The sequence below is a fragment of the Berghia stephanieae genome, chromosome 11 (assembly GCF_034508935.2).
Source record: "Berghia stephanieae isolate SIO BIC M18660-M18661 chromosome 11, UCSD_Bste_1.3, whole genome shotgun sequence".
NCBI classification, from domain to species: Eukaryota; Metazoa; Mollusca; class Gastropoda; order Nudibranchia; family Aeolidiidae; genus Berghia; species Berghia stephanieae.
Window position 1 is genome coordinate 13,739,704 of NC_088370.1, and position 27,500 is coordinate 13,767,203.

Sequence of the window (27,500 nt, forward strand, 5' to 3'; positions counted from 1 at the left end):
CAGAAAATTGGAATAAATAGGCACGGGGTAAAAGTAAGGCGGGTAAACTACGGATATAGTCGGTGTTGGGGTTGAGTGAGTTATCAGAGTTACTAGCTAACTTGCGATATTTTTGGATGTCATGAGTTAAATAATTAATTATTTTATGATAAAAGGATGTGTAGATAGTGTGTAGTTCTTTCTAGATTTGTTTTTGAAAGCTTCGAGATACGTGCAACATACTTGCAATTTATTCTACACAAGTCAAGCATTTCTGCTGCAACAACAACAAGAAAGGATGACGGAATTGTAAATCTCCCGTGTTAGAGTTCTCCGACGAGCATAAAAGTCTATCCAGTTAAAAATTATAAAACTATATGACATGGTAGCGGTGTCAATGTTATGTTTTTATTTAAAGAAGAATGGTATATAAATTATGTTCAATCGGCTGCTGGAGTATTTATTATGGTGATTATCACATTCTCTTTCTGGGGTTTCGAGAGTTGAATTATCAATGTGGACGGAGAGGAAACAGCAGAGTTAGGTAAGAAACATAATTTAACTTGTAGATGTTGATATTAAAATGTATATAATTGTAATAATAATAATAATAATAATAATAATAATAATAATAATAATAATAATAACAATAATAATAATAATAATAATAATAATAAAGATAATGATAATGTTAAATAATACTAATAATAATAATAATAATAATAATAATTAATATAATAATAATAATAATAATAATAATAATAATAAAAATAATGATAATAATTATATTATTATTATTATTATTATTATTATTATTATTATTATTATTATTATTATTATTATTATTATTATTATTATTATTATTATTATCATTATTATTAGTATTAGTATTATTATTATCATTATCTTTATTTTTATTATTATTATTATTATTATTATTATTATTATATTATTATTATTATTATTACTACTTTATTACTACTATTGTCATCATCATCATCACGATCAGAATCATCATCATCATCATCATCATCATCATCATCATCATTGGTGTCATTAGTCAGTCTTTATTTATAATCTTCATCATCAACGCAATTAATGTTTTTGTTGTTTTTCTGTTTTGATTTCATTTTTCAATAAGATTTCATGCGATGTCTTAAAACAAATGTGTTTTTGATGATCTACTCTGCATGGCTATGGGGTCTTGTGATGATCCAATGACCTCCTAACCTCTAGGTCCCTGGTTCGGTTCACATCTTAGGTCGTGCCAAGTTGAGATCTTGAAAATTATCCTCCATAGTCTAGTATGTGTAAAATTAATATATGGCCGTTTTATACCATTGCCTCTGACCGTAGCCATCGTTAACTTACAGTCTGACACCGTAGCCATCGTTAACTTACAGTCTGACACCGTAGCCATCGTTAACTTACAGTCTGACACCGTAGCCATCGTTAACTTACAGCCTGACACCGTAGCCATCGTTAACTTCCAGCCTGACACCATAGCCATCGTTAACTTACAGCCTGACACCGTAGCTATCGCTAATCTTACAGACTGACACCGTATACTAATCGTTACACGTAATTAGATAGAATGCGCTTGGCCAAGGAGTTCACAACATTGCCATCCGGAAGTATAACGGACCAACACACAAACTCTGTGTAACCATGAACTTTTATAGTCTGGTTAATACAGTTTAGTGAGAACAACTCACAAACGCGGATGGCAAAAACAATAACAAAGGCCTGAGTGACGTCATCTGCATACTATCTATAGCCTGACACCGTAGCCATCGTTATCTTACAGCCTGACACCGTGGCCATCGTTATCTTACAGACTGACACCGTAGCCATCGTTAACTTTTTGCCTGACACTGACCAAATAATGACGTCAAAATGCCCGTGTTAAGCCACAAAAGAAAACAAATCGTGAGTTGTATTCAATAGTTCAACCAATGGAATCACTTGTTTCCATGCGCACTACTAACGACAACTCACTAGGCGATGCAAAAACCAAATAATGACGTCAAAAGTCCTGTCTTATATAGGATTCAATAGTCGTAACGTCACTTCCTTCCTAATGACGCATGGTAACTTAGTAACACTGGCTCTAAACTATCGGAACAATGGCGGACGCCCGTATGAAATATTATACCGGAGGGTATAAAGCGTATCCAGAGGGGGAAAACACATAAATTTGATCATGTTTTGACTTTTACACATTCTGATCACAAGACATATGAAAAATTCTAGCCAGCATGAAAAATAAAACGTAATGATTTTCTTTGTTTAGGCCGTTGCCAGGCGGCGTGACATCAGACTATTGAATTGTATTGGGTTTCAGAGGGAGAGAGAGAGAGAGAGAGAGAGAGAGAGGAGAGAGAGAGAGAGGAGAGAGAGAGAGAGAGATCATAATATAATAATATCTTTCTTTTCCCTTGTGCTGAACGGCCAAATAGTATCCCAAGCGCCATGAAAACTCCAAAAACAATCAAACTCACAACACCTGCCAACCAGATATAACGTAGCAACATACATATTATCATTGTGTAACATTGAACGTTTATCGTCTGATTGATAGAATTTCGTGATAACTACTCACAGACATGGCTGGCTACAAAATAAATAACAAAGAGCTGAGTGATGTCAATCTTAAAATGACGTCAAATTGCAAATCCTAGTTTCAAGTAAAAAGTAAACGAAGTCTACCAGCGACTAAATTCACATTTTGTGAGTATTTTTCACGATATTTTAACTCACTGATGGAGGGAATTACATCGTGACGTCTGACGACACGATTTTGTGTGTGCGTGTGTGTGTTTGTGTGTGTGTGTGTGAGTTTGTTGTTGTTTTCAATCGTCTGTGTTAAAATTGTGAGTAATTCTCTAGATCTGTATGGCAGATTGCTTCGGGTAACAGTCAAGTACTTAAGAAAGCTTTGCCAGTGACTCAATAATGATTAACTGTAATCCCCAGCTCATGACACAACTATTGATTTCATGTTGATAAATAATAATAATAATAATAATAATAATAATAATAATAATAATAATAATAATAATAATAATAATAATAATAATAATATATATATATAATAATATAATAATAATAATAATAACAATAATAATAATAATAATAATAATAATAATAATAATAATAGTAATAATAATAATAGTAATAATAATAATAATAATAATAATAATAATAATAATAATAATAATAATAATAATAATTAATAATAATAATAGTAATAATAATAATAATTGGCGCTAATCCGAAGTTTAATACTAGCTGTAAGACATTTTAATTCTCTTTTGATGATCAAAATGTACCACTAAATCAATCATTTTATCGATAAGCTCTCATTCACCAATTCAACACTGAGACTTGAGTTTGAGTCAGATCAATTTCCTCCATTACGATTATGGTATTACTACAACTATTACTACTACTACTACTACTACTACTACTACTACTACTACTACTACTACTACTATACTACTACTACTACTACTACTACTACTACTACTACTACTACTACTACTACTACTACTACTACTACTACTACTACTACTACTACCCCTTTGTTGGCCTCTCTCCACTGGTTGCCCATTGAAAAGCGCACATATTACAAAGCAGCGTGTCTTGTTTATAAGTGTTTGGCTGGTATAGCACCGGCATACCTCACAGATCACGTGGTCATGTGTAAATTTGAAAATTACACTTTAAGATCATGTAATGACCAAACGAAAATTTCGGAAAAAAGATCAAGAACAAAATTTGGTGATAGATCGTTTGCTTGTTTCGGCCCCAAGATTTGGAATGAACTACCACGTGGTCTGAGGGAGTGCAAGTCTTTACCTACTTTTAAAAAGAATCTCAAGACACATTTTTACTGTATTTGTTTTTCTTGACTCTATATGAATCCTTGATTTGGCTATGAATTGTTATTGTTGTTATTATTTTATTTTTTTATTTTTTTCACTTAAAATTGATATTTATATTGTAAAGTGCCCAGAGCTTGTGTTTTACACGAGAATGAGCGCTATATAAATGTGTATTATTATTATTATTATTATTACTACTACTACTACTACTTCTACTACTATACTACTAACTACTACTACTACACTACTACTACCAATAATAATAATAATAATAATAATAATAATAATAATAATAATAATAATAATAATAGTAATAATAATAATAATAATAATAATAATAATAATAATAATAATAATAATAATATATGATGATGATATATAATTATAATTATAATAATAATAATAATAATTAATAATAATAATAATAATAATAATAATAATAATATAATAATAATAATAATAATTCTCTTTATTCATCCCATATCGGTAATTTGTCTGTGGGGTCTATTCCAAGGGAAGACTGGAATAAACCAAGCGTCAGCCGCAATGCATCGCCGCGCCTCAAATTGAACTAGGGCGAGGTGACTTGCTCAAGGCCGCACACGACGAAGCGACGGTTGATCAAACTCGGTACCTTTCGGGTACGAAGCAAAAACCGTACCGTTGAGTCACGCTGCTCCCTAATATGAGCTCTTAGGCTCTAATCCGTGTTTACTACCAAGCTGTGAAACGTTTTAAATCCCCTTTTATGACCAAAGTGCATCAATAAAACATTTTATCGATTATCACCTCTCAACCTTTCAACGTCGGGACTGACTAGGTGAGTAGATTTGAACGCAATTCACGTAACTCAGCTCTTTATAAAATTATATTTTGACAGCTATTTTAATCATTAATTCTCACAAAGTTATATCAATCAGACTATTGATGCTGTGTGTTTAGCCAAAAAGCTCACAACGTTCGCCAGCCGGAAATAACGTTTCAACACACAAAACTGAATGTAACCTTAAACGTTTATAGATAGAATGCGCTTGGCCAAGGAGTTCACAACATTGCCATCCGGAAGTATAACGGACCAACACACACAAACTCTGTGTAACCATGAATTTTTATAGTCTGGTTAATACAGTTTAGTGAGAACAACTCACAACGCGGATGGCAAAAACAATAACAAAGGCCTGAGTGACGTCATCTTCGTTCTGATTTGATGAGAACTACTCATAAATATGGCCTGCTAAAATCAATAACAAAGAACTGAGTGTCGTCAATTTCGTTCCATATTTGAACGTTCGAGTTTACACATATATAATTTTGTGTGTTGGTACGCTATATCCGGCTGGCTGATGTTGTGAGTATTTTATCTATGAATATGATTTAATTCGGCTATATGTTCTTGTCGTATGACTCTCACTTTCGGACCGGAAGGTCCTGGTGTTCGAGCCTCTTCTCGGCTCGGCGTATATTTGGAAAAGGCTCTTGACTCACATTTTCTCACCATAGGTTTAAAATGAGTATCTGCCTGTTAACAGCGTTGTCTCTGTCGGAAAAAAAATGCAATGACGCCTAACAGGCGTCGTGTTTAGTTCTACATGTTACTTGTTGCTGTTGGTAAGGGACCCTTTGTGAAGTGTTTGAGCACGTTTAGTAGAAATTGCGCTTTATAAAAGATCAATATTTAAAATTTTTCTTTGGTTGTTTTTTTTTTATGTCTAGTTAATACACTTTAGTGAGAATTACTCATGACCCCGGATGGCAAAAAAAACCAAAAAAAAAAAACAAAAAATAAAACAACCACTAAACAATAACACAACCACGAGTGCGGTCAACTTCATTCTGTCTATAATCGTTCAAAGTTACACGTTGTTTTGTGTGTTGGTCCCGTTATACTTCCGGATGGCAATGGTGTGAGATTCTTAGCCAAGCTATACTATCTATACTACAGCATTGTGGAAATCAACATAATATCGAGACGAATACTTTTCTTTAGTCAACGGGTATTTATTTAAGAAAGGTCGGCTAATTACTCGTATAGATAGTATGCGCTTGGCTAAGAAGCTCACAACATTGCCATCCGAAAGTATAACGACCAAAATACAAAACTATGTGTAACCTTGAACCTTTATAGTCTGGATAATGCAGTTTAGTGAGAATTACTTATAAACGCGGATGGCAAAAAAAAAAAAGAAGAAGAAAAAAAAAGAAAACAATAACAGAGACCTGAGTGACGTCAACTTCGAACTATCTATATCAATCCGTAAAAAATAGTTTTATTATTTTTAGATTTGACGGTATTCTGTGCTCGATTATAAAAATTTAACATCGGATTTGCGGACCGATAGAGACCTCCTTCAACCGACGTGCACTTATTTGCAGGTCTGATAACCAAATTCACACATTATGGGTTCATTGCTGCAAAGTATTGTCTATTACAACAATTTTAAACTACGCCCATAATTTTGGGTTTGGATGTCAGACCTGCAGATATGTATACGTTGCCCCCAACCATGGAATAAAAAATAGATTAGATAGATTATTATTACTCAATGGTATCAAGGGATGTTTAAAATTACGTCAGCCTTTTATGCGGTTGAGAATATCATTACTTGATAGTATCAAGGGAGATTTACAATAAATACCATTCAACAGTCATGACGTCACTTCCCTCGTAATGCTGCATGGTAACTTAGTAACTGGCCCTAAACTATCGGAACAATGGAGGACGTCCTTATGAAATATTTCTCCGACGAGCATAAAAGTGTATCCAGAGGAGAAAAACATTATAAATATGATCATGTTTTGACTTTTACACATTCTGATCACATGACATATAAAAAGTTCTAGCCAGCATGAAGAATAAAAAGTACCGATTTTCTTTGTTTAGAACAAGACTGCTCGCCGTTGCTGGGCGACGTGACATCAGACTAGTGAATCCAATTTTGTCATCCTTTTTTTTGTTGTAGATGTGCTAGAATTGTGTAAAATAAATGATACTCGCAATGAAAGCCATAGTCAAATTAAGAACTGACTATTCCGATCTAGCAGACAGTCTTCGTATTTAATTGAGTCAACTAGTAATAGATTAGCGCCTTTATTGAAAAAAAAAAGGTTTGGAAGTTACTCATATGTGACCCGCCGTCTCAAAGCGGTATTATGTCGGGATACACTCGGTTAGGGAAATTTAATTCATTGCCACAAACATCAAACTTCGGTTTAATTTCTCTACGTCATGATGGAGTATAAATACTATTTCTTGCTTTACAAAAATTTCTCATCATTATGTCTCTAAATTCACTTTTTGGGATCTGAATCTTCCCGACATAATACCGTTTTTAGACGGAGGGTCACATATATTAGTCTGTTAAAATAGTTTTACACTTTTTAAAAAAATTGCCAGTAATTCTGTGCTCAATTATAAAAAAAATTAACACTGACAGTACGGAACAATGTTGATCCCCAGCACATTTTATTTTTTTAAAAAAAAAGAGCTGACTGACTCTCATGAATAGGATTCAATAGTCTGATGTCACGTCCGCCCAGCAACGAGCAGCTTGGTTCTAAACAAAGAAAATCGGTACTTTTTTTATTCTTCATGCTGGCTAGAACTTTATCACATGTCATGTGATCAGAATGTATAAAAGTCAAAACATGATCACATTTATAATGGATTTTTTTCCTCTGGATACACTTTTATGCTCGTCGGAGAAGTATTTCATAAGGGTATTCGCCATTGTTCCGATAGTTTAGAACCAGTTTCTAAGTTACTATGCGTCATCACGAGGGAAGTGACGTCATGACCGTTGAAGCCTATTGTATAAACGAGACAAAATGGACGTTACTCAAACTCTTCGTTCATGTTTTTCGACAGCCATTTTGATGATTTATTGTGCTCGATCAGACTATAAAAAAAACTTCGGAGGATACGCACCGTATTTATTACGTGTTGGTACGTTTTAACCGGATGCTGGATGTTGTGAATATTTTACCTAAACGCATAGCATCAATAAAGGGGATTCCCACTCATTTCCCTGTGACATCGTCAGGCAGATGATAACCATGGCAAAAACCAGGTGAATCGGTGTCCGTATTCAATGGATCGATAAGTCAGTTGTGTACTAGGCTCGGAGGAACTGACTGATAAGGCGAGTCGCCTTTCTAGATGATTCTAAATGATTCCATATGATTCGTCTGTGTCTCTAAGGAGGGGGGATGGGAGGGAGGGAAAGAGGAGAGGTGGGAGAGATGGAGATGGAGAGAGAGAGGGAGAGAGAGAGAGAGAGAGGAGAGAGAGAGAGAGAGAGAGAGAGAGAGAGAGGGGAATGGGTGGAGAAAGGCAGACAGATCGATAGATAAATAGATAGATAGATAGATAGATAGATAGAGAGATAGATAACAGACAGATAGATAGATAGATAGATAGATAGATAGATAGATGGATAGATAGATAGATTGATCGATAGATAGACAGACATATATATATATATATATATATATATATATATATATATATATATATATAATAGATAGATAGATAGATAGATAGATAGATAGATAGATAGACATAGATAGATTGAGTGATTGATAGAGGGATAGATAGATAGATAGATAGATAGATAGATAGATAGATAGATAGATAGATAGATAGATAGATAGATAGATAGATAGATAGATAGATAGATAGATAGATAGATAGATAGATAGATAGATAGATAGATAGATAGATAGATAGACGTGGGTGTGTCTGTGTGTGTTCGTATTTCTTAACAAAACTAAGAAATATACACGGTGTCCACAAAGTCTGGCTGGATACGTGTAGTGCTTCACTATACATTTTAATTTATTCGTGTATGCTATAGATTGTGGAGATTTGGCTGAAAGATATATGTGTGTGTGTTATATATATATATATATATATATATATATATATATATATATATATATATATATATATATATATATGTATAAACGGTGTATGTGGGTGGGTGTGTATGTTGTGTGTGTGGTATATATGTGTGTGTAGTATATTTATATATGGAGAATCATAGAAATCAAAACAAGGCAGGATGACTATGATAATAATATGTGAGGCCCCCAGGGGAAGTAATCAACATGTTCCCGGAAATACTTCTGAGATTTGACATGATATGGCTACTAACAGCAACGTTTAGGAACTTTCAATGAAAATAAAGGATTCACCAATGATATCATAGTTTGTTCATTTCTAAATGGGGTGCCTATAGATAGAACGAAGATGACGTCACTCAGGTCTTTGTTATTGCTTTTTGCCCTCCGCATTTATGAGAACTTCTCACTAAACTGTATTGACCAGACTATAAATGTTCATGGTTACACATAGTTTTGTGTGTTGGTCCGTTATAGTTCCGGATGGCAATGTTGTGAACTTCTTAGCCAAGCGCATACTATCTATAGCTCAATTGGATTCAATGGTCTGATGTCACGTCCGCCCAGCAACGCGACGAGCAGCTTGGCTTTTAACAACGAAAATCGTTTCTTTTTATTCTTCATGCTGGCTGGCGAGTACTTTTTCACATGTTATGTGATCAGAATGTATAAAAGTCAAAACATGATCAGATTTATAATGGGGTTTTTTCTCCTCTGGATACACTATAATGCTCGTCGGAGAAGTATTTCATAAGGGCGTCCGCCATTGTTCCTATAGTTTAAAACCAGTTACTAAGTTACTGTGCGTCGTTACAAGGGAAGTGACATCACGGCTGTTGAACATTATTGGTAAACAACTCACTTCTCATGTAAAAGGACTGATGTTGATCCCTGGTGAAGTTGATTTTTTTTTCCACCCCCCGTCGTCTACCCAGCAGTGATTGGATAGCTGGTTTTGTTAGATCTGACTGAAAATAGTTTACGACAGATGAGCGTCCTATCTAAAGGGTAGTCATCAATTATACTATTATCCATTTCACGCTATAAATACCGGGATAAACTTCGGCCTCGTGGGCTTAATGGCTCAGAGGGACTACTTTATGTTCATTGCACACTTTCACAAAATTGTAAAATCAAACTTGCACTAGATATAAATATTAATATTTCACCTAGGGCCCTGTAAACTTTTACATGACGTTTAATAAACTTTAAAACATTTATTTTTCTTCTGAAAATCATTTTTCTGCAGATTGTCTATCTACGCCAGATGCTCAGAACTCAAGCCGATTTTTAACAATTAAAAAAATAAATCAACAACAAAATAGTGATTTTATGTGTCTATGTAAAATAAACAACCTGTTTCGTATACGATCAATTGTACAAACACACACACACAAAAAAAAACCTATAATATAATTTGATTTAGTGAGAATTAACCACCATGGTGGCTGTCAAAAAACTTTAAAACACCTGTAATAATACGTAATAGGCATAATATGATTTACAAGGTGTACGAAAAGTCTATAGATAGTTCGAAGATGACGTCACTCAGGTCTTTGTTATTGTTTTTTGCCATTCGCGTTTATGAGTAATTCTCACTAAACTGTATTAACCAGACTATAAACGTTTAAGGTTACACATAGTTTTGCGTGTCGGTCCGTTATACTTCCGGATGGCAATGTTGTGAACTCCTAAGCCAAGCGCATACTATCTATATTATGTCGAATTGGGCCATAAGAAAACATTAGATACTGGCCACTACTGGGCATTATCAATTTCATAGAAAATTGAACAAATCATAAACTCTTAACCCCCCGCCCCCATCTTCGGGTTGACTAAGTACTCATCAGATTTAATAATAACTCATCGATTGAAAGCGTAGCCATCGTTAACTTATAAATAGTATGGGCTTGGCTAAGAAGAAGCTCATAACCTTGCATCCGGAAGTATAACGGACCAGCTCACAAAATGGTGTGTAACCATGAACGTTTATAGTCAGGTTAATACAGTTCAGTGAGAATTACTCACAAACGCGGATGGCAAAAAACAAAGACCAGAGTGACGTCAACTGCATACTATCTATAGTCTGACACTGACCAAAACTCGACGTTAAAATGCCAGTCTTTGGCCACAAAAGTAAACAAATCGTGAGTTGTATTCAATAGTTCGACCACTTGTTTCCATGAGCACTACTAACAACAACTCACTAGGCAGTGCAAAAAAACAAATAATGACGTCAAAAGGCCAGTCTTTTTGAGTTTCAGTGTCAGGCTATAACTTTATGATGGCTACGTTCAAAGCCATGTGATGTGTTTTCATGACATTTCAAATCATAATCGATATAGATAGAATGAAGTTGACGTCACTCAATCCATTGTTATTGGGGTTTTTTTTCATCCGCGTCTATGAGTAATTCTCACTAAACTGTATTAACCAGACGATAAACGTTTAAGGTTACTCATAGTTTTGTGTGTTGGTCCGTTATCCTTTCGGATGGCAACGTTGTGAGCTTCTTGTCCAAGTGCATACTATCTATTAATATTCAAGGTTACAACATCGTTTTGTGAGTTGGTACGAATATTTTCGGCTGGCAGATTCTGTGAGTATTTTAACTCAGCGCATATCATCAATATATTTTTCAATCGATTCAGTGTCCTTGGTACCTGCTGTGCACATCGTACAAAATCCCCAGCAATCATCTTTGAGCACTGATTGCTCATGGGCCGTCGAGAAAACTAGGTCCGTGCATCGTATAGATAGTATGCGCTTGGCTGAGGAGTTTACAACATTGCCATCCGGAAGTATAACGGATCAACACACAAAACTTTGTGTAACCATGATCGTTGATATTCAGGATAGTACAGTTTAGTGATAATTACTCATAAACACAGATGGCAAAAAACAATAACAATGATATGAGTGACGTCATCTTCGAACTATATGTAGATAGTATGCAGATGACGTCACTCAGGACTTTGTTATTGTTTTTGCCATCCGCGTTTGTGAGTTGGTCTCACTAAACTGTATTAACCAGACTATAAAAGTTCATGGTTACACAGAGTTTGTGTGTTGGTCCGTTATACTTCCGGATGGCAATGTTATGAGCTGCTTAGCCAAACGCATACTTTCTATACAATTGATGTTATGCGTATAGATAGAACGAAGTTGAAGTCACTCAGGTCTTTCATGGATTTTTTTGTTTGTTTGTTTGGTTTTTTTTTTGCCATCCGCGTTTATGAGTAATTCTCATTAATATATTAATGTCCCGACTGGTGACATGGAGGACATGGAAACGGTTGTATCGGTTGAAAAAACGTGAATGAATTTATTTATTTTTATATGATCTAACCTAAATTATCGAGCACTCTCGTACCAATAAGTACCCACCAATACTCATATATATATATATATATATATATATATATATATATATATATATATATATATATATATATATAATATGACACTTCACCCCATGTTATAGATAGTTCGAAGATGACGTCACTCATGCCTTTGTTATTGTTTTTGCCATCCGTGTTTGTGAACTGTAAATATATATAACTATAATATATATATATATTATATGACACTTCACCCCATGTTATAGATAGTTCGAAGATGACGTCACTCATGCCTTTGTTATTGTTTTTGCCATCCGCGTTTGTAAACTGTATTAACCAGACTATAAAAGTTCATGGTTACACAGAGTTTGTGTGTTGGTCCGTTTTACTTCCGGATGGCAATGTTGTGAACTCCTTGGCCAAGCGCATTCTATCTATACCATTGATATTCAAACGTCATTGAGTTGATTTCCCAGCTGGAAGTCATGAAAACCACTGACTGCTGACAACGATCGGGTATTGTGTCTGTGCAAACTGTCGCCGTTTTAATTTGAATTCATTTCCCCGAGAGTTAAGTCGGTAACAAGCAAACACCTCTCATACAAATACATGGATAGTATGCGCTAGGCTAAGAAGCTCACAACATTGCCATCCGGAATTATAACGGACCAACACACAAAACTATGTTTATGTAACCTTGAACGTTTATAGTCTGATTAATATAGTTTAGTGAGAGTTTCTCATAAACGCGATTGGCAAAAAACAAAACAAAACAATAACAATGACCTTAGTTACGTCATCTTCGATCTATCTATAAACTAATATCATCGATCTCGTGTGCAGACAAAGGTTTTTTTTTAAATTTGTTATGTTTGTTTGTTTTGCTTTTTGTTGTTTTTGTTCTATTTGTTTTTATAATTATCTTTTTTTTTTGTTTGTTGTTTTTGTTTTTGTTTTAATTTTTTTTCGTTATTATCACTTTTTGTATTTGTTTTACTGTTTCGTTGTTGTTTTTTTGTTGTTGTTTGTTTTGTTTTTGTTTGTTGTTTTTTTGTTTTTTTGTTTTGCTATCTATTTTTAGTTACTTCTTTTCTTTTTGTTGTTTGTTATTTTTTTTTTTTTTGATTTTCTTTTATCCTTTTGCCTATTCAGTAATTGTACTATTATTATACACCTTATTATTTCTTTGAAGGGAAACTCGATTTTACTATGGATAGAATGCACTTGGCTAAGAAGTTCACAACATTGCCATCCGGAAGTGAAACTGGCCAACACACAAAACTGTGTGTAACCTTGAAGGCTTATAGTCTGGTAAATACAGTTTAGTGAGAAGTACTCATAAACGCGGATGGCAAAAAACAATAACAAAGATTTGAGTGACGTCATCGTCGAACTATCCATAGTATAAAAGCAACAAGTAAAAGAAAGAACTATACAAAGGGTCCCAATTTCCCTTTGAATATAAAGAAAAAATTGAGCTTTTAAATAGGAAATATCAGCTAAACGTGCACAATGCCCTTTACAAAGGGTCCCTGGCCAACAGCAACATTGAATATATAGGGCGGGACATGACGCCTGTTAGGCGATACAATTTTATGCGCAACATAGAACAAATAATCTCAAGCCACAACAAAAAAATATTAATAAACCACCGACAAGAGCAAAACCCACCCACCAGAAAATGCAACTGCAGAAATAAAGAACACTGCCCGCTAAACAAACAATGCTTAGAATCAAGTTTAATTTACCAAGCCACAGTCACAGAAACTAAAACAAACAAGCAAGAAAAATATGTAGGACTAACAGAAAATAATTTCAAAACAAGATACAACCTCCACACCTCAACATTTAGAAACACTAACAAAAAAACATCCACAAAACTCAGCGAACATATTTGGAAATTAAAAGACAACAAAATAGACCACAACATTTCATGGAAAATTTTATCTAAAGCAACAAGATACACACCAACATCAAAACAATGTAGCTTATGCCTAGAAGAAAAATATACTATAATCAAACAACCTCATGAAGCCACACTCAACATGAAAAGTGAGATATACGGAACCACTTCAAGAAACAACAACAGTCAACAAAACAACTCAGTCCTGACGATGGCAAATTAAGCCTGAAACATTAATGTAGACTGTCTCAAACATTGTGGTAAATATTTTAAATAATATATATATATATATATATATATATATATATATATATATATATATATATATATATATATATATATATATATATACCATATGGAATTGTCCACTGGCTGAGGACAAGACCTTAAAGGCATTTAATATTCTTCAAAAGACAAGGGCCTCTCTCCTACAAAATGAGAACTAACGACAGTTAAACTACAATTAAAAATGACATTAACTCTTATAAGGGAAGCGAAATGGTCGAGTTGTTAAGGCCTTGCTCTGTGATCCGGAAGGCCTCGGGTTCGAGCCCAGCTTCGAGCACTTTCGTTTTTTTTTCCTTGGGCAAGATTATAACCCCCAATTTCTAACTTTTTCGTCCATGCGTCTAAAATTCCACATTTCAAATGAATAAACTCGCCCTTCTAGGTCTTATCTATATTTAGCGTCGATGAATATAGATATATGCGCTTGGCTAAGAAGCTCATAACATTGCCATCCGGAAGAATATCGGACCAACACACAAAACTGTGTGTATCCATGAACGTTTATAGTCAGGTTAATACAGTTCAGTGAGCATTACTCATAAAAGCGGAGTCAAAAAACAACAACAAAGAACTGAGTGACGTCATCTGCATACTGTCTATAACCGTAGCCATCGTTAACTTAAAGCCTGACACTGACATAAAAATGACGTCAAAATGCCGGTCTTTGGTCACGAAAGAAAACAAATCGTGAGTTTTATTCAATCGCTCAACCAATGGAATCACTTGTTTCCATGAGAACTACTAACGACAACTCACTAGGCGGTGCACAAACCAAATATTGACGTCATAATGCCAGTCTTTTTGGATTTCGGTGTCAGGCCGTAGCCATCGTTATGTTATAGCCTGATACTGAAATCGAAGGCCACGGTCATGCTATAGATTGTTCGAAAATGACGTCACTCATGTCTTTGTTATTGTTTTTTGCCATCCGCGTTTATGAGTAATGCTCACTGAACAGTATTAACCTGACTATAAACGTTCATGGATACACACAGTTTTGGGTGTTGGTCCCTTATACTTCCGGATGGCAATATATATATATATATATATATACGTATATATATATATATATATATATATATATATATATATATATATATATATATATGACTGTTGGTGGGTACTTGTGGGTACGAGAGTGCTCGATAATTTAGGTTAGAGTATATAATAATAGATACATTCATTCACGTATTTTCAGCCGAAACAATCGTTTCCATGTCCTCCATTTCACCAGTCGGCATATATATATATTATATATATATATATATATATATATATATGTATATATATATATATATATATATATATTATAATATATATATATATATATATCCATTTCAATAAAATGCCCTATTTTAGATTTCTAAATCAAACCGACATGATGACTCAACTATACGCTGCTAACAACGGGACTCGTACCCTGCTCCTTCCGGTCCGAAGGCGAGTGTCAACAAAGCCACTCATTTATTTTGTTTTCTGAGACAATTATTCACAAAATCGATTATAATTATTTCCAGACCTGACGTATTCGAATCTACGAGGATCTAGAATTCATTCATTATCCCCAATACAATTAATAACATTTTTCTACCAGACTTTGATGGCTCACACGACATAAATGGAAATAGCTGTCCTATGTATTCGGTTCCCATGGCAACTGTCCATTAGTGAAGACGCTTCGAGACTAAAATAAAGCAATGATAAAGCAATGATAAAGCAAAGGATTACTTTTTTCTTGCTTTTTTTTCCTTTTTTTGTTGTTTTTTTTTTTTTTTTTTTTTTTTGTTGAGTGTGTGTACTTTGTGATTTGATAGATTTTTCTTTACCAATTATTTTGAACGTGGCTGTGGTAATTTCCACATGCTTTCTTTCTTTTAACCTCCTTCTTATCAGGTATTTTTAGGATTTTCCACACAGCTTCATACATACCCAAACAACACAAAAATCAATTATTTTTTTTTCACAGAAACCGACGTGTAATTATATAAAAGTCTGATAACATAAGTTATTATGGGCTAATTGTTGTAATGGAAATACTCTCAAACCACCAACGCTAAATATTTTCCATTACAACACTGTTAAATCAAGCCCCTGACTGTTTTTCGGTCATCTTCTTAGTTGTTTACCTAGTGACTTCGGTAACTTACTTTGGAAAGTGGCAAAAAATAGGGAATTGCAAATGGTTGGAGCTGCACTGCGGCTGACGCCTGGGTTATCCCAGTCTTCCCTTTGAATAGACCCTAGACACAAATTGTCAAATGTGCACACGTCGACTGATAGATAGACAAAAGCAGCAAGTTCTCGCTACACGTAATCTTGAGCAAAACGAGAATTTCGTACATCGCAGTAAAAATTTAAAAAAACAACAAGTACCTACTCTGGAAAAACTCGTTTTGAAAAAGTTCGCAAAAAAAAACAACAAAAAAAACGCATCCTCCAATAAACACCAGTCGATTAAACTTTGGACTTTGATACAAGTTTACAGCTAGCCGTAATTGGATTCAGTTGTCTGATGACAACGGCGGCCATCTTGGTTCTAAACAGAGAAAATCATTACTTTTTATTCTATGCTGGCTAGAACTTTTCATATGCCTTGTGATCAGAATGTGTAAAAGTCAAATCATGATCAAATTAATGTTTTATTATCCTCTGAATACGCTTTTATGCCCGCCGGAGAAATATTTCATAAGAGCGCCCGCCATTGTTCCATTGACTAGGCATTTATGTCGAAAATTAAATTTAATGTCACAATCACTGTTATCACAAAATCTTAGCTCTTGGCAACTCAGTACATGCCATTCATTATTTTGATAAATGTATAGATAGTATGCGCTTGTCTAACCACGAACGTTTATAGTCTGGTTAATACAGTTTAGTGAGAACTACTCATAAACGCGGACGGCAAAAAACAATACAAAGACCAGAATGACGTCATCTTCGAACTATCTATAGATAGTATGCAGATGACGTCACTCAGGCCTTTGTTATTGTTTTTGCCATCCGCGTTTGTGAGTTGTTCTCACTAAACTGTATTAACCAGACTATAAACGTTCATGGTTACACACAGTTGTGTGTATTGGCCAGTTATACTTCCGGATGGCAATGTTGTGAACTCCTTGGCCAAGCGCAATCTATCTATAGATTAATTTCAAATCAAATTCAGTAACCTTTATTTTTTAACACCGACTTTATTGATAGTACGAAGTTGACGTCACTCGGGGCTTTGTTATTGTTTTTTTTTACCATCCACGTTTATGAATAATTCGCACTTGCCTGTATTATTAATCAGACTATAAAAGTTCGTGGTTATACATATTTTTGTGTGTTGGTCCGTTATACTTCCGGATGACAATATTGTGAGCATCTTAGTCAAGCACATACTATCTATACAGCGTAGAGCCGATTGTTCACAAATTATCCAGTTTTTAAAAAACATCAACGTATAGATAGTATGCAGATGACGTCACTCAGGCCTTTGTTATTGTTTTTGCCATCCGCGTTTGTGAGTTGTTCTCACTAAACTTTATTAACCAGACTATAAAAGTTCATGGTTACACAGTGTTTGTGTGTTGGTCCGTTATACTTCCGGATGGCAATGTTGTGAACTCCTTGGCCAAGCGCATTCTATCTATAGATGCAATTGGCTAAGAAGCTCATAACATTGCCGATTGCCATCCGGAAGTATAACGGACCAACACACAAAACTGTGTGTAACCATGAATATTTATAGTCAGGTTAATACAGATTAGTGAGAATTACTCATAAACGTGGATGGCAAAAAACAATAACAAAGACATGAGTGACCTCAACTTCGAACTATCAATACAACAGGAGTCTTTGATAGCTTTAGATGAATTCAAAGTTATTTTTAGCTCATGAGCTTGCTAGTGGGTTTTGTTCATGTGGGATAAACATAAACGAATTCAATAATAATCATTGATTTTACCTGGTTTGATATGTTGTTAATTGAAAATTCTATTTTAATGAATGAGTTATATTGGCAATTACCTATAGACTAGATATATTTTTTTGCATCAACATTCTAAATTGAGCATTTCATATAATGCATGCAATATCCACTACACGTGCAAAAAAAAAACAAAAAAAAAAAAACAGCCTTACAAGGGGTCCCTCGCCAACAGCAATACTTAACATGTACAACGAGACATGACGCCTATTAGGCGATCTTACATTTTTTTCGGACAGAGACAACGCTGTTAACGGCTATGTACTCATTTTACACTTGAGTACGGTGAAAGAATGTGAGTAAAGAGTCTTTTCCAAGAACTCAACAATGTGCCGATCGAGGCTCGAACCCAAGACCTTCGGATCCGAAAGCGAGTGTCATACCACTAGACCACATAGCCGCATAAAGTGACCTATAGTCTATAGACCTATATGGCCAACAGAAATACTTAACATGTAGAACGAGACATGACGCCTATTAGGCGATATTACAATTTTTTCGGACAGAGACAACGCTGTTAACGGCCAGGTACTCGTTTTACACCAGAATACGGTGAGAGGGTGTGTTTAAAGAGTCTTTTCCAAGGACTCAACTATGCACCGATCGAGGTTGGAACCCAGGACCTTCCGGTCCGAAAGCGAGTGTCGTACCACAAGAGCACACATCCTCCCAGAATACCCCTCACAATAATATCATTTTATAATAGCATTCAGTAGTCTGATGTCACGCCGCCCGGTAACGGCGGCCATCTTGGTTCTAAACAAAGAAAATCATTACTTTTTATTCATCATGCTGGCTAGAACGTTTCATTCCCTTTTCATATGCCTTGTGATCAGAATGTATAAAAGTCAAAACATTATCAAATTTATGTTGTTTTTTCCTCTGGAAACGCTTTTATACTCGCCGGAGAAATATTTCATACCGGCGTCCGCCATTGCGCCGATATTTTAGAGCCAGTGTTACTAAGTTACCATGCGTCATTAGGAAGGAAGTGACTTTACGACTGTTGAAGAGTATTCATAACCAATAAGTTGTAAAAGACTTTATAATGCATTGAGTTCTATATAACTATAATGATTATTTTAAAATATGCTATTTATTGCTTCTTCTATATCAAAATAGTATATAACATTTTTTTTTAAATTGCCTTTATTCATCCCATAGAGGAAATTTGTGTCTAGGGTCAATTCAAAGGAAAGACTGGGATAACCCAGACGTCAGCCGCAGTGCAGCGCCGACCATTTGAAATTCCCTAGTTTTCGCCACTTTCCCCCTCAAGATACCGAAGCCACTAGGTAAACAACTAAATTATTATTTTTTTAAATCGTACGAAATCGAAATCTGTTGCAGCCTCCAATGACAGTAGTGAGGATACCCCCGAGATTGTTCCTTACATCCGATTCAAACATGGGGAAGGGGCAGGATATAATAATAATAATAATAATAATAATAATAATAATAATAATAATAATAATAATAATAATAATAATAATAATAACATAATAATAATAATAATATAATAATAATAATAATAATAATAATAATAATAATAATAATAATAATAATAACAATAATAATAATAACAATAATAATAATATAATAATAATAATAATAATAATACAATAATAATAATAATAATAATAATAATAATAATAATAATAATAATAATAATAATAATAATATAATAATAATAATAATAATAATAATTCTTCTTCTTCTTCTTCTTCTTCTTCTTCTCTTCTTCTTCTTCTTCTTATTATTATTTATTATTATTATTATTATTATTATTATTATTATTATTATTATTATTATTATTATTATTATTATTATTATTATTATTATTATTATTATATTGTCAGTTATCTATATCACACCTGCCCCATAGAATATGGCTGTAAGGACACAATATGCATTGCATGCAATATAGATAGTATGACGTTGACGTCACTCGGGTCTTTATTATTGCTTTTTGCCATCCGCGTTATGTGTAATTCTCACTCAACTGTATTAACCAGACTATAATTGTTCATGGTTACACATAGTTTTGTGTGTTGGTCCGTTATAGTTCCGGGTGGCAATGTTGTAAGCTTTTTAGCCAAGCGCATACTATCTATAAATATAAATATTGACTCTGAAAGATGAGACTTTCTAAATATAAAGTGATTTTTAAGCCTATGTTACAGTACAATCACTAAGATAATATTTTATTCATTTACCCATAGATATGTCTATAATTTTAATCCCTCAAACATCAAAATAAAATCGACAGGACTGTGTTGACAGATGACAAAAATTCTCATCATACGACAATTCAAAAAGGGTTAGTTTAGCAACAGCTTGTCTAAAGTAACATTATGTTTAGTATTGTAAATATCTTTTAATGTTCCTGATATTACTTTTGATATATTATTGTTCATGCTTTTGTTATCAAACTTATCATCCTGTCTTCCTCCTTGACCTCCTCCGTCCTCTTCTTTCCCCCCTCGCCCATCTCTCCTCCTCCTTTCCTCTTCCTCCCATTTCTTTTTCTCCTCCTCCTCCTCCTCCTCCTCCTCCTCCTAATTCTTCTTCTCTTCTTATTCTTTTTCTTCTACTACTACTTTGATTATTATCAGTATTATTATTATTATTATTATTATTATTATTATTATTATTATTATTATTATTATTATTATTATTATTATTATTATTATTCATTATGATTATCGTTATGACTGACATCGCTATCATCATAAATATCATCGTCATCATCATCATCATCATCATCATCATCATCATCATCATCATCATCACCATCATCATCATCATCATCATCATCATCATCACCATCATCATCATCATCATCATCATCATCTTCATCATCATCATCATCATCATTATCATCATCACCATTATCAGCCTCTTCATTATTATTATTATCATTATTATTATTATTATTATTATTATTATTATTATTATTATTATTATTATTATTATTATTATTAACACTATTATTATGATCATCATCATCATCATCATCATCATCATCATCATCATCATCATCATCATCATCATCATCATCATCATCTTCATCATCATTATTATCATTTTAATAATTACTATCATTAATATCTATATTCCTGTTCACAACTCTTTAAGATTTTTTTCTCTTTCATTTTTTTCCTTTATTTCAACAGGTTTTGAAAATAACTGAACGGTGAAGATGCACCGCGTCCTTTGGTTAAGAAATCGCATTGGGAAAATATTATTCTTATTATACACGATTTATAGAATTCCTTGATCAAAAATCTTTTGCAAGAAAGATAAAGAAACAAAAATTCAAATAATGAATGCATGCGGGGACATCCCTAATCAAAAAGTGTACGAGGCAGAAACTAACACAACCAACATCTCCACCACCACAACTACCGGAAATGGGTCACCAGGGTCTCCGGAATATTCTTCCATTACAACCTTTCAAAACATCGGAAGCATCCAAGATGGTGGAGGTGGTAGCAGCAGCAGATGCAGTGGCCTTATCAACGGTAATAAAAATAGCCAAAATAATGATAACAACGCCAGTAACAAAAAGAGTACGAAATCTCTTGCGGCGTCCAATGCCAAGAGCGAAGATATCCCCGACCACGTGCTTTTCATTCGATTCAAACACGGCGAGGAACGGATATACAGCGCTTACTTCCGGCGAGAGCAGCGACACCTCCTGCTGGTTGTCGTTTTTATGTCCGCCGTCCACGCTGTGACGTCATTCATTCTCGACACGATACCGGATAATTCGTGGAACGATGACAGGTTGTATAGACTCATCACTCTCTTGACCTTGACCTTTGTGTTGTTTATATTCTACGGAATCCAACGATTGGTTGACTTCAATGAAAAGATAAAAGGTACGTCATAAGTGCTTTGGGAACCAAACCGAATTTAAAGTTTTATTCGTATTTTTGGAGTTAACTTATTCTAGGAAATAAGTTTTTGTTTTGTTTTGTTTTTCTTTTCTAAAAACTTTTTTTTAAAAAATACAACTTAGATTTCCTAACTCAATTTTAATCGTTTCGTACATTTACGATTAAGGATTTTTTTTAGCGCAATATCCACTTTGGGGCGAAGTGACCGAGTAGCTAAGGCATTGCACTTTGATCTAGAATGTCCCGGGTTCGAGCCCCACTTCAGGCACTTTCGTTTTTTTTCCCTTGGGCAAGATTATCAATCCTCAATTTGCTCACGTGGACAACATGGGTGATTTCTGTTGACATCAGACATCTTGTTTGATGGATTATCTATATTCCTTCATGGAATGCCTAGGCGACGGGATCTTATGGTGCTGTTGCGAAAGGGCTTAATTTTTTTAATTTAAAATAATGTCCACTAAACGTGCTCAAAGCCGCTTAAAAGCGATCCCAAGCTAACAATAACGATTAAAATGGACGAGACAATATGCTTGTAAAGCAACATTCCAATCTTTTTCGAAAAGACCATGTTGTTAACAACTAGGTACTCTTTTTACACCTGTGTACTGTGAGAGAATGTGAGTAAAGACCCTTTTCCAAGGATCCAACCCGATACCTACCGATCCAAAAGCGAGTCATCTGCTTGAAGTCGGCCCAATTCGCTTCAACAGTCGTAACGTCACTTCCCTCGTAATGACGCATGGTAACTTAGTAACTGGCTCTAAACTATCGGAACAATGGCGGACACCCTTATGAAATACTTCTTCGAAGAGCATAAAAGCGTATCCAGAGGGAAATTAACCATTATAAATCTGATCATGTTTTGACTTTTACACATTCTGATCATGTGAAAAAGTTTTAGCTAGCATGAAGAATAAAAAGTACCGATTTTCTTTGTTTAGAACAACGATGGCCGCCGTTGCTGGGCGACGTGACATAATACTATTGGATCCAATTCTGAGAATTTGTATTCGAAGGCAGGCGGAGGGAGTTGTTGAATGTGGCAGCCATTCTTTGTGTTTTGGTCGAAGTAGTTTGATGATTTTCGCTTGGAAATGTTAAAATCTTTTGTGTACACATAATAATGATTCGGGAAGCAAGAGCGTTCCAGTATTTAAAAAAAATAATCTAAATTGAGCATTTAAATCTCTCCTTACCAACTATTTTAAGAATTTTACCCTAAACTTCATGCTCACCCAACACAAAAATAGATTTTTCAAACAGATTAGCAACTAGTATTATATTCTATACTTTGTTCAAAAAATTGAGCTCTTCAACACAGTGTCGAGTTTTTGTAGCTATGACTATAACAAAAAGGAATCAGAATAAGAAAATTGTTGGTTGCATTGTAACAAATGTGACGACTTTCCTATTGGTGGTAAGGAGAGGGTTAAATAGTGCAATTTCCATTATACGTGCTAAAGGCATAGTTGAGTCCCTGGAAAATCTCACATTATCTCACTGTACTCAGGTGGTCAAATAAATATCTGGTCGTTAACAGCGTAGTCTCTGTCCAAAATAAATAAATTATTATAATATCGCCTATCAGGCGTTTTGTTTCGTCCTATATGTTAAGTGTTACTGTTAGCTTGGGACCTCTTGTAAACCACTTTGAGTGTGTTTATTGGGTAGTGCTTTATATAAAAACTCGTTTTTTTAAATGCCTTGTTTAATCATTACTTCTAAAGCCTAATAGGTCTATGTGGTCTTGTGGTATGGCACTCGCTTCCGGATCGTAAGGTCCTTTGTTCGAGCCACGCTCGGCGCATAGTTCAGTCCTTGGAAAAGGCTTTTTTACTCACTTTCTCTCACCGTACTCAGGTGTAAAATGAGTACCTGGCCGTAACAGCGTCGTCTCTGTCCGAAAAAAATTATAATATCGTCTGACAGGCGTCATGTCCCGTCTTAAATGGTAAGTGTTGCTGTTGGCCAGGGACTCCTTGTACAGTGCTTTGAGCACTTTTAGTGGATTTTGCTCTATATAAAAAGCTCGATTAAACCTCAATTAAAGATGAACCAAAAAGGCGTAGTGAAGTTTTTAACGAAAAAAAAAAAATAGATTTACCATGTTAATATTCTTAATTTTTTTCTTCTCCTTTTTTTTTTTTTTGGTTCCCCATCTTCCAATCTACAGAATGTATCGCCATTTTCGCATGGTTCCTATTGACGTGCCAAATGTTTTATGCCTCCACTACGACTGTTCCACGTCACGTGACCTCAGACGGCCTATCATGGATCTCCCTTTTGACCTTTGCCACTCAGGTCACGCTACCCGTCGGGGCGTGGCGTTCCATTATTGCTTGCATCCTATTGGTTGTCAGTCATTCGACTGTGGCGGCGCTGAGGAACGATGGAGATGAAAATCTAATTGTACAGGTCAGTTGATATCAGGATTAATTAAGTTTTGTTATAATAGAGTAGCTGGATCTGTTTGGAATATGGTGGAAAGTATTTTGCGATCCAAAGGGAAGCACGCAATTTTACTGTCCATTAAACGTTACACAAAATACAGAAATACATAATCCCATCATCATCATCATCATCATCATCATCATCATCATCATCATCATCATCATCATCATCATCATCATCATCATCATGTTGTTGTTGATTATGTTGTTCTTGTTATTGTAACAAACGTATTCTTCCGATTGGACATATAAAATTAAATGAGTTCACCCGACGTGTAAATATATGCAGGTCTGACATCCGAACCCACTTATGCGCCTAGTTTTTAACATTGTTGTAATGGACAATACTTCGCGTCATTTTATGATTTTTCCATTACAACAATGAGACCATAAGGAATTGGGTTATCAGACCTGAAAATAAGTGCATGTCGAGTTCACCCATATTGATTTATTCCATAAAATATTTTTTTACAAACCTGAAATTGTGTCGCTTAAGCCAAACGAATTAATATGCCTCTTTTGCAGGTAAAAGCCAATCTGCCAACTCATCTAACCCGGTAAAAGACCGATCATTAGCCAAGGTGCACATATTAGCAGGTCTGAGTTTTGAATCTCAGTTATGGGCCTATTCTAACGTTGTTGTAATGAACATTAGTTTCCGTTTAAGAGTATTTCCATTGCAACAATGAGCCCCAAACAGTTTGGGTTATCAGACCTGCAAATAAGTACACGGCATAATGTATACCTTGACTTTTTGTGCCGCACTGTGGTCTAGTGGTATGACACTCGCTTTTGGATCGGAAAGTCCCGGGTTCGAGCCTCGCGCTCGGCGCATAGTTGAGTCCTTGGAAAAGGCTCTTTACTCACATTCTCTCACCGTACTCAGGTGTAAAATGAGTACCTGGCCGTTAACAGCGTTGTCTTTGTCCGAAAAATTGTAATATTGTCTGACCCCCCCTATCCCCCCAAAAGTGATTGGGTAGCTTGTCTGTTAGATGGATGATGGGAAGTACCTTGCAATAGACTAGCGTCCTATCCAGAGTGTAGCAAGCAATTTCTATTGTCCCTTTCACGCTATAGAAAAACCGGGATAAACTCCGGCTCCGTGGGCCTAATGCGATGCAAAGTACTTTGAAAGTGTGCTCTTGGAATCTACGTCGGTTTCCTATTTGAACCAATTCCCCTTTGTCTTACCTTTTCTCGAGTGCTTTCATTGAAATTCTAGAACTTTTTACTATCCCATTTTCTTCCTTTTTACTAGCGCTTATATGACCTTAATGTGTTGCAAGCACCGTAAAACCCTTAAAAACAAACAAACAAACAAACATATGCAAATCTGACATCCGAACGAACCCACTTATGGGTCTAATGGCTCCACTGAAGGGCTTCATACAATATATTTCGTATAATACATACAACGTGAATGAGTCACTCATTGTGTCAAATCGACAAACAAACCAATTCCCCTTTGTCTTACCTTTGCTTGAGTGCTTTCATTGTAATTCTAGAACTTATTACTATCCCATTTTCTTCCTTTTTACAGGCACTGATATGACCTTAATGTGTTGCAAGCACTGTATAACCCTTAACCCTCTCCTTACCATTTTCAGAATTTTCCCCAAAATTTCGCACCCACCAAACACAAGTATAGTTTTTTCTTACTCAATATTGATGAGTAAAATGAACTCTATAACACAGTGTCACGTTTTATAGCTATAATAAAACATTTTTCTTTAAATTGTGTGATTTACAAAAGAAATCTGAATGATAAAAAAAGCTTGTTGGATCGTAACGAATGTGACGATTTTCCTATGGCTGTTAAGGACAGGGTTAAAAACAAACAAACATATATGCAAATCTGACATCCGAACGGACCCACTTATAGGCCTAATGGTCCTGAAGGGCTTTATACAATACATTTTGTATAATACATACAACGTGAATGAGTGAGTCACTCATTGTGTCAAATCGACAAACAAACGTTAAATCTGGTGAGAAAATCGATAACAACAGATTGTTCATTCAGTGCGTTTGCTGTTTGTTCGAAAACATTCAATGGATTTTGATGTGTTTGTTTGATGAGTAAAAATACCTACTCAATGAATAGTCCTAGGTAGACTCACTCAATGTGTTTGTAGTAGGATTGTATTATATTGCACACGTTTTGCAAGCAACCCCCCCCCCCTTCTCTCTCTATATCTCTCTCTATCTCTTTCTCTCTCTCTCTCTCTCTCTCTCTCTCTTAATGCACACGTTTTGCCAGCAAACTCTTCTCTCTTTTCTTTATCTCTCTCTCTCTCTCTCTCTCTCTCTCTCTCTCTCTCTCTCTCTCTCTCTCTCTCTCTCTCTCTCTCTCTCTCTCTCTCTCTCTCTCTAAAGCACAGTAGATAGAGCATTTGCTTCACACGCAAAGAGATCGAGATCGATCCCGGGTTAAGTTGAGATTTTTTATTCATCTGATCTCCCTATCCACCTAGCATTGGTGATTTGGTAGCTGGGTCTCTAAGATCTGGCAGAAAGTACTTTCTGATAGATTATCGTCCTTTCCAAATGGTAACAAGCATTTGCTATTATCCGTTTCCTGCTACAGAAACCAAGATCAACTCCGGCTCCATGGGTCAAACAGCTCTGAAGGACTAAGTTTATGTGTGTGTGTGTGTGTGTGTGTGTGTGTGTGTGTGTGTTTGTGTGTATAATTTAGTATCTGATTCATACTAAACCTAACTATTACCATTTTGAATCGTATTTGATAATATATATACATATATTTTGTACCTCCAGATCGTAGCCAATAGTTTTGTGATCCTGGGCTCGATCATAATCGGTCTGTCGGTGAGTGTGTTCATGGATAGACTGTTGAGGAAATCCGTCTTGGAGACCA

The 27,500-nt window shown here is 35.0% G+C and overlaps 1 protein-coding gene across 1 annotated transcript in view; it reads left to right on the forward strand.

Moving 5' to 3' along the window:
- Positions 1-154: 154 nt before the first annotated feature.
- Positions 155-27,500, forward strand: part of LOC144956616 (adenylate cyclase type 3-like) — a 72,335-nt gene continuing 44,989 nt past the window's right edge. Inside the window, exons 1-4 of the mRNA XM_078887235.1 lie at positions 155-523; positions 21,441-22,148; positions 24,343-24,584; positions 27,401-27,500. The exon at positions 27,401-27,500 is cut by the window's right edge and continues 50 nt beyond it. Coding sequence (XP_078743361.1) covers positions 21,590-22,148; positions 24,343-24,584; positions 27,401-27,500 — 901 coding nt within the window. The 5' untranslated portion in view covers positions 155-523; positions 21,441-21,589. The remainder of the gene's footprint in view (positions 524-21,440; positions 22,149-24,342; positions 24,585-27,400) is intronic.